Source organism: Haplochromis burtoni, unplaced genomic scaffold (genome assembly GCF_018398535.1).
Source record: "Haplochromis burtoni strain Fernald_Lab_line unplaced genomic scaffold, NCSU_Asbu1 Contig_444, whole genome shotgun sequence".
Taxonomy (NCBI): domain Eukaryota; kingdom Metazoa; phylum Chordata; class Actinopteri; order Cichliformes; family Cichlidae; genus Haplochromis; species Haplochromis burtoni.
This window is the reverse complement of record NW_024582805.1, coordinates 170287-179638: the sequence shown is the minus strand read 5'-3', so window position 1 is coordinate 179638 and position 9352 is coordinate 170287. Positions and strand designations below refer to the sequence as shown.

General features: G+C 48.0%; 1 protein-coding gene across 1 annotated transcript in view; it reads right to left on the bottom strand.

Annotated features, from left to right (window-relative positions):
* Positions 1-295: 295 nt before the first annotated feature.
* LOC102301429 (carcinoembryonic antigen-related cell adhesion molecule 5) overlaps positions 296-9352 on the bottom strand; it is a gene marked incomplete in the record, with an annotated part of 19520 nt that continues 10463 nt past the window's right edge. Inside the window, 4 exon segments of the mRNA XM_042213456.1 lie at positions 296-767; positions 2167-2205; positions 6828-6945; positions 8179-8433. Of these exon segments, the coding sequence (XP_042069390.1) occupies positions 2190-2205; positions 6828-6945; positions 8179-8433 (389 nt within the window).

Sequence of the window (9352 nt, the reverse complement as noted above, 5' to 3'; positions counted from 1 at the left end):
CCCCCATCACACAGGCCCCGCCCACCTGGTACAGACCAAGAGATAAACCAAACCGCAGCATCATTTTAACCCTGGAAACTTCTACATGTGTGGCCTCCTTTGTGTTTGTGATCAGCCAGGCATCACAGCTGTGTGTGTGTGTCTGTGTGCGTGTGTGTGTGTCTGTGTGCGTGCGTGTGTGTCTGTGTGCGTGCGTGTGTGTCGTGTGTGCGTGTGTGTGTCTCTGTGCGTGTGTGTCTGTGTGTTTGAGTCTGTGTGCGTGCGTGTGTGTGTGTGTGTGTGTGTGTGTGTGTGTGTGTGTCTGTGTGTGTGTGTGTGTGTGTGTCTGTGTGCGTGCGTGTGCTCCTCAGGTTTCAGCAGGATAAAGAGAGTCACTCATTGTAGCTGTCAGTGCGTCAGCTTCAGCTCAGGAAGTGTCTCAGTCTCAGTTTCTCGGTGTTGTGAGTTTTGCAGAGGAGGCGGCGGTGAGACAAAGAATAAAGTTTGTTAACAGCGAGAGAAGAAGAAGAAGAAGAGAGGAGGATCCAGTGATACAGGAACGTGGAGGTAAAAATAAAAAGCTCCAAAAATGTAAGAGAAGTGAAATAAAAAGCAACTTGAGCCCTGATTAAATCCATGGTTTGGGTTAAATGGTGTCTCCGCTGAGACAGACGGCAGACAGAGGGACAGAGGGACGAGGCTTCGCAGGAAACCAGCTGGATCCGTCTGGCTGTTCCTCCGGGCTGCACAGGTGAATCATGGGAAATACAACTATGGGAACTGTAGGCCTGCGCAGAAAAAGAGAAGATGGCGTTAGCAGGAATTCTGATCTCCAGCCTTTAAATTCAAAGACAAACATGGAAGCCTGTTAGCACGAGGAGCTGAACTAGCAGACACAAGTACAACAGGTCACTTCCTGTTAAAATGGAGTTCACCGACATCCTCCACACAGGGGGTCATGTGACTGTGGGGATTCACTCACCGTGCAATAATAATAATAATAATAATAATAATAATAATAATAATAATAATAATATTACATCTTCATTTCCTGTTTTGACCAGCGGTCAGCCTCCAATCACAGCTGAGCTCAGCGGTGCTGCTCTCCATTTCTCTGTTTTATTATTTGTTCTGCTTTTTGATTAAACTTGTGATTTTAACTGTTTCCTGTGAATGCTTTTATTTTGGTGAGCAGACCAATCATCTCACACATTTCCTTCAGGAGGAATAGATGTCATCAACACCACGGGTGCATCATCCACACACACACACACACACACACACACACACACACACACACACACACACACACACACAGACACAGACACACACGGGGCTGTGTTAGCTTGAGCCGTGGGGACGGCCTTGGGAGCTGCTGCATCAGCAGCGAGCAGCCAATAGAACACAGCGTCAGGCTACAGACTGTACATAAAGGATGGCCGTGTCAGCACTGAGGATGTTATCAGGCTGGTTCTCAGCACTGATTAGCAGCTACGCTGCCTTAGTCAGCATCAGCTGGTAACGTAGCGTGCTGCAGTCAAAGCGTGCTCAGCAGCATGACATCATGACGGTTTATCCGCCTAGAAATGTTTGACTGGTCCTAAAATTGGGGATCTGTCCAATTTTCCTCTGTTCAGGTGTGAGAAACGAATCCCCACGGCACAGACACACGCGCGCGCTCACACACACACACACACACACGCTCACACACACACACACACACACACGCACACACACACACACACACACACTCACCACACGCTCACACACACACACACACACACACAACACACACACACACACACACACACCATACTAAGAACTCCGCTCACACACACACACACACACACACACGCACACACACACACACACACTCTCACACACACACACAACACACACACACACACACACACACACACACACAACACACACACACACAGCTCACACACACACAGTCTCACACACACACAGTCTCACACGACACACATCACACACACACACACACACACACACACACACACACACACACACGCACACACACACACACGCTCCCGCTCAGACCGTCACCTGGACGCTCCTGCTGATGTCACACTGCAAAAATGTGTAAGTGTCTCTTCTTGTGTCCACAGCAGCTGCTCTCAAACACACAGCTGAGTGTGCATTATGTCACCCACAGATCAGACTTACCGGCAGCAATCAGGACGTCTTCTTTAGTACGGCGAGGTACTGAAAAACACAAAGAAACAGAAAACAGTGATTAGCACTGACGACGTGTCTCTGCAGCAGCGCGCTGACGGCGAGGAGCCGTGACCTTCAAACAAACCGTGCTGTCAGCTGAAAACGTTCAGCGTGAGATGTTCAAACATGATAACGTGTAACACGACCCAGCTGCAGTCTCCACCAGCTGCTAGCACAGTTTCTGTTTAGAGGTTAGAAAGGTGAAAGGTCAGAGAGCGCACGGCTGCTAATGTTACAACCCCGGCGTTCGTGCCTCCTCAACACTCGCATCACGGCGTCGATGGCTCGCCTGCTTCTCTACCTGCAGAGCAGCAGCCGTCATTACGCCTGACGCGCTTTAATGGCTGCTGTGATTCTGACTCAGTCTCGATAAAGATTCGTTCATCTCAGGCCAACGCAAGAGAAACAGACCGCTGGGTGACTCACACACAGCGGCTGCAGTATGAGCCCATCCTGCTATCAGATCTCACTGACCCACACACCCCACTCCCACGGTGTCCTTGGAAAACATCAGTAACAGTCATGCGACCTCAGGAGTACTCAGGGAGTCGAGATTTCTCGGAGTAAACATCAAAGAAAATACTTTTTGGTTCAATCGCTGAATCTTATCACAGGAACTCGGATACATTCGTCTGCGTCTGCTGATAAGAGCAGCCCAAACATCGGCCTTCAAAGAACTCGCTGCCTGCTGAAAACTGGCTGTTTCAAACAGTCAGGGACAGCGATGAGCTCACAGGTCAGAGGTCACGCACCGACGTTAGTGGACTTACTACTCGATGCTCGTTTTCCCCAAAAGAAAAGAGATTATTAAATAACATACATGTAATGAAATCCTGTTTAAAGGTTCAGCGTTGCTCACACAGAAGATGATTTCTGTGTTCAGCTGTGAGTAACACCTGCAGCAGGAACGAGACGAGGCTCCGTCTCTCTGGGATCTACAGACGAGTTCCTCCTTCCTCTTTCAGCCTCTCAGCACCGCTCGCTTGGGAGAACAAGCCGCACACACGCAGCTCAGCGCTGATGGACGACCTCAGGGAAACAGGAAGGAGGTGGGCAGCGTGCAAAAGCCTTTGAACTGCAGGGTGATGGGAGAGACGAGCGGCGACACAAACACACAGAAGACGTGTGCAGACATGACAGCGACATTCCTGCCATTCCCCCGGCACAGGCCCCGCCCCGCTGGGCACGAGCAGCTCCCGGGATTCATTCAGAGGTGAGGAATTTTAAAACCACTGCGTTTGAAAGCTGCTACCTCCCACCGCGCTGCAGCCATCACTCGCTTTGTATCAAGCCCCCGATTGAGTGGCCGTCAACTCCTCAGCCAATGAAAGGATGTCTAAATGTTTGATGTGAACCTTCTTCTTTTAAAGCCGTCCGCGTCTTCTTTTCAATCTGAGCTCAGAGCGTGAATAACAGTGATGAAGCTCTGAGGGAATCCTTCGTGTCACCAAACTGCATCTCAGCTGCTGCCTGCAATTATCGGAAAGTCGCGCTTTTATCTGCAGAGACGATTCATGGCGCTGCAAAATAACCACAGAGAAATGCTTAATTACAGGCTGGATTTGGAGTCAGTCAGGCTCTGCGGGAGCATCGGCTCACTGTCTGAGCCTGCAGGGCCGACCGGTCAGAGCACTCCCGGTGTTCCCCACTGTCAGGTCTATCCACGCCTGCTCTCACATGGGGAACTCCGGGTTTCGTGTGAAACACGGGGTTTCCTCAGCGTTGCAGCGATTGCACCTCAAGGCCACCCTGGGCAGAGATGGACGGGTTTCTGGTCTCCGACACAACGAGGTTTGTCGTTTGACATTTGTCCTCAGTGTGGGAAGTTTTCATCCAAAACACCACCGGCCTCCCTCCGCAGAGTGGCAGGATGACGGGTGGTGTGTGTGGGTGGTGCCACTCTAATCTGACCTGGAAGCAGAAGTGAACGCTGAGCTGTTCCTCGTCTTCTCGCCACCCTGAACGTCAGCGCTGCACCTGCAGGACTTCAGCCTCTGCGTCGTCCAGTCCTGATCATGCATGCTTTGAGTCATGGCTGACAGAGCTGCACCCAGGGCTAGCCTCAGCTCCACCCTCAGCTCCACCCTCAGCTCCATCTCTTGACCCTAAATCTGTAAACTGAGACTACAAAACTGGACTTTCCCAAAAAATGGTTTTACTTCACAGCAAACATGTCCATCTTTGTGCAAAGTCTGTGCTAGAAGTTGCACTGTGGGTAATGTAGTCCCCAGACTGTGACAAGAACTGACAAATAAAAGCACACATCACTGATGCTCGACCTGTTCTGCTCATTTCCTCGTGTTTATTCCTGGATTCACAGCTCAGACCAATCTTGTTCTGCAGGTGGGGTGGGGGTGGGGCTTCTGAGCTCACAGTCAGAGCTGTTTTCATGAGATTACCATATTTGGCATATCAGCTCTCCATGACATCATCCAGAGCCTGGAGCAGGAAAAACTGAGATGTTTCCAGGACCTGTGTTTCACTCTCGTACCTTAGTGTAACATTACTGTGAGACTACGTGTACAACAAACTCACACTGTGCAGCGCACAAACAGCATGTTTGTGAGTTTGCACACTCGTCTGTCATCGCCAGTCTTTATCTGCTGTCACTGCCTCGCTCCATCTCTCGCTCGCTCTGGGTGTGTGTGTTTAAGATGCCTGTGTGTGATAGCTGTGTTTGTCTGAACGTACGGTTACTTCCTGTCTTTCTTGTTTTCCACTGACCGACCGCTACAGTCCCACCTACAGCTCCGTGCTCCCACCTGCCCGGCTCGGTGGCCCCGGAGCCTATAGAGACGCTCTACCATGATCCCTCTTTAACCAGGTCAACATGTCCAACGGGGTGTCACACAGCATGGAAGAGAAAACTCATCAGAGCATGCCCAGATCCTGCTACAGACTCCAACCGACCAATCAGTAGGAGGAAATAATAATACAGATTCCTTTCAGAGAAAACCTTGTTGCTGTTACATTTATTCCTAAAGAACGAAACGCTGTGAAAAACTGCTTTTCCTTTCCAGGAAATCACCTCTTTAAATATTTAACATTTCATTTACGTCTCTGCCTTTTTCACCAGGGCAGAGCTAACAAAGGTGACCAGCTCCAGGATGACAATCATCCATCCACATCTCCACCGTCACAGGAAGTCAAAACAGAACAAAGGCCTCCTGTCACCACATCGGAGGGGTCAGTCCTTTACCCGAGACATCAAGAGGTCCCGTCACATGACAGCGGTCTGTTAAGAAGACTGTGCTCGCGTCCGCAGAGACAAACGGGCTTCCAGCCGCCTGCAGGTGGACGAGAACAACGTCCCCCACCAGGTAATTCTGCTGCTTTCGTGTTTGTGAGATTCCTGCAGACACACTTCATACCTGTTCATTCATTCACTTCCTTGGAACTTCAGGTACCCCCCCCACACACACACACACACACACACACACATTTCCAAAGGTAACTTCCTGTGTTGCGTTGCTTGGTTTGGCTGCAGTGAGTAATGTGAGTGTGTGCATGCTGGAGGCTGTGTCTGTGACTCATCAGACTGTTCTTTGTTTCAGCAGCGCAGCTTCCTGCTGTGTGTCAAAATGCGATGCGATTGCATCACTCGCTCTGCTTTGGAAGAGCGTGCCGTGACTTCAACTGTAGCACCGTTTAACATATTTGTGTCTGCAGACCTGATTGTTTGCAACAGGGAAGCGTTTCCCCGATGATAGTCTGTCATAAAGTGTTCCTAAAGATACGACCGTGCTGCAGAACTCTAATGTTCTTTCTAGTCTTTACCTCCATCTTACCGGTGGAGGTGCTGCTCCCAAACTGTCGTCTAAGAAACAGCGGCTGCGGCCGGCTTGTGCAAAGGTGACAGTTACTTTTGAAATGGTGCCGAAGGGCGCGGCGGCTCTTTAATATCTGAGTAGGGTACATCTGGGAACATGTTTCAATACGCCGAGGCATGAGAGGAATGAAGTCTCCTGGGAGGTCATGAAGTGGGAGACACAGCGGAGAAAAGCACAGAGCGGGGGAGTAACGTTCCTCACGCTGTTTGGACATCTGAAGCACTCTGATGGGAAAAATCAAAATAAGCAGCTGACTCTGAATCTGGAGTCTCTGGAGACTGACTCGGTGTGATCACCCAGCTTCTCCACGTTACAACACATTAGAGCGCTGCTGTGGCTCTAAAGAAACAACAGCCGTGCAAACAGAACATCTCATGAGCTACTGTCACCATGAACGACACAAACACTCTTTCACTGCTTTAAGCTGTCAGCTGCTTTGGGTCCACGGGTGGTGAATCTCACAGATATTTCTTTCTGTTTCCAGCTCCACACAAAGTGTTTTTCCCAGTTTGTTGAGGAACAACAGTATCTCAGTCATATCTCGTCAGCCAGTTCAAATCAGGAAACTACCCTCGAGTAAACAGTCTGGTTCAAACAGTTTGAGGCCAACGTTACTATCATTTTCAGCCACAGTGAGACCTGTTTTGTTGGTTTGGTTGGTTCAGCCTCGAAGCAAGGTGCCTCTCCGACTCAGCCGCTCCAACGCCTCATCCCATTGGCTGACCGACGTGCCCCCCCCCTGCATGCCCCTTTTAGATATCAGGAAGCAGGAGTACTTACGGGACTTTCTGTCGGCAGTAACACCAGACGCCTACGACAACGAGGGCCACAGCAATGATGACAGCGATGACGATTCCAGCAATGGCTCCATCTGAGAGACCGTCCAGCGTTCCCTCCCCTGTAAAGACAGTCATTGGTAGTTTAGTATGGACATTCTCTGTGACTGTGTGTTTAAGTATGCGTGACTCAGTGTGACTGTGATCTCTAACTCTGATTAATGTACGGGACAGAAGATAAAGGCGGAAACGCAGACCTCATTCCAACATAACAGTAAACAAGCGGCGCACCGCTACACCTCCCCGCTGCTAGCTGGCAAGACTGAAAGTGAGACTAGAGAAGAAGAAAACAGGACGAGTTTAAAAACAGTCTGATAATGTTCGGTTGGTTCAGGGTGGCGTCACCTCGTTAGTCACACTGGCCTGTCCGTGTCACTCCGTTAGATTACTCACAAATAAACAATGGAGCTGATTCAGTTCTTTTTCATAGTAACGGGACGCGATGTTATTTTGGTATTTTTTGTTTGTGGATTATGACGTTTATATGCTAAGAAAATATGCAACTAGGAATATTTTTTAATCTGCTGTACACCGCTTTGACGTAGAGCATATATATATAAAGGACCCTTATTGTGAAAGGCAAAGACAGGAAGAAGCCTTTTCTGCACAAAACTCCTCGACCAGTTGAAGCCGGACTGTGTCACCCTCAGCTGAAGCTAGCATTAGCTTAACATTGCCTAACATTAGCTTATTGTGCATCTGTAGTTCCCAACTTTGCCTACAAGCTTTACTCAGGGTGCAGTTTTGTTTTCTCACAACCTGGAAATGTGAGTCACACATTATGTACCTTAATGATCACGTCTTTTAGAAAATGAAGGAAAACCTGTTTATTTTGTTTGAGCATATTAAGCTCGAACACGTAAATCCTGAATTATATCTAACAACAATAATTAGTGATGATTAAAATACAGCTGGCCTTACGTAGAAGAACTTGGTCGACGCTTTTAGGCGTCTGTAATGACCTGAAGAGTTGCACTTGCCATACTTTGCCAGCATTAAAACTTAAACTTGGGGTCATGCCATATGCAAACGACATGAACTGGTTGGGTTTCTTTGAAGCTCTGAGATGATGTCAGAGCTTCAAACAGACGTGGACGTCACGTGCCGGCAGTAAACTCTGACCTGGTGCTTCCTCATTGGTTGAAAAAACAAATATACAAACATAAACGTTCACGCCTGTAAGAATTTAAGAGGAGCACAAAACTTCAGGCTGTCCCTGCAGGCTGTGCAGCGCTGAGGCAGTGAAGTCTGTATATTCATTGAATGATCAGTCTGGGCTGCATGACGGCGCTCACCTTGGACAGACAGGTTGTGGCTGGTGGAGGTGGTCTTGCTGGTGATGATGTTGTGTGCCTCACATGTGTACGTTCCAGCGTCTTTGTATGCTGCACTTGCAATAATGAACACCGCCGCTGTGGTTGTAGTTGCGGTGCCGTTTAACTTCCAGGTGTAGTTGGCAGTAGGAACAGATGCAGCGGAGCAGGTGAGCTCCACTTGCTGATTGACTTCCACGGCTTTCTTAGCCGTTATAGTCGGTTGTTCAGGACCATCTGGACACAACATGACAACACAGCCGGTTTATCGTTTGGATTTAGGTGAAAAATGTGTCAAAATAAGAGCCTGGATATGACAGAAGTAAAACCCAAGATAAGTTGTTTTTCTCCACGATTCATAATCACAAACTTGTCTTTACAGCGAACTTAATTATTAGCACGTCGGTCGTTACTCTGACTCTTTACTGATGACCATCAGCTGACAGCTGACAGAGCGTAACCATCCATGAAATATTACGCACTGGTAGTGAAAAAGGAAACTGTTGTGTGGACTCTGATGTTTCTACTTAAAACCAGGATGTGTGACCTCAGTAGCTGTGTAGTGTAACAGGATCAGAAAGTAGGCGACACAAAAAAAAGAGAACCTGAGGTTAAAAACGATCCAAATGCCGTAAACTTCAGTTATGAGCAACGTTCCCTCTAATGTTTCATGTCTGAGCGAACACACAAACTCCCTGAGCAGTACCACTGTGAGCAACAGCAGACGTGAGCACTGTGGTCACGCCAGCATCGAATCCATCCAAGTCACATGTTTATTAAAATAATCAAATCACAGCATTTACATTTCTGTTAGACGACTTTTAATTAACTGCTTCAGCCCACTGACAATGAAAATGTAAAAAAACGTTGTTCATGACCTGCAGCATGTTAACACTACTGGAAGGAAAAATAACTTCAACTCCAATTTTGAAAACACAACTTTCTTTATTTCATAAAGCTCTGACTGTATGATGAGTCTGTGGTCTGGGAGAGAGTCTGTAACTCTGTCTGCAAATACAGTAAATAATGACCAATGCTGGGTAATTAATTATATAGTTACTTCTTCAAAAAAGTTACTGAGTTTTTGCAGCTGTTTACCTAAAAATGCAGCCAAGGTGTTTTTAAATAAACATTTCAAACTATTTACAGAACAATC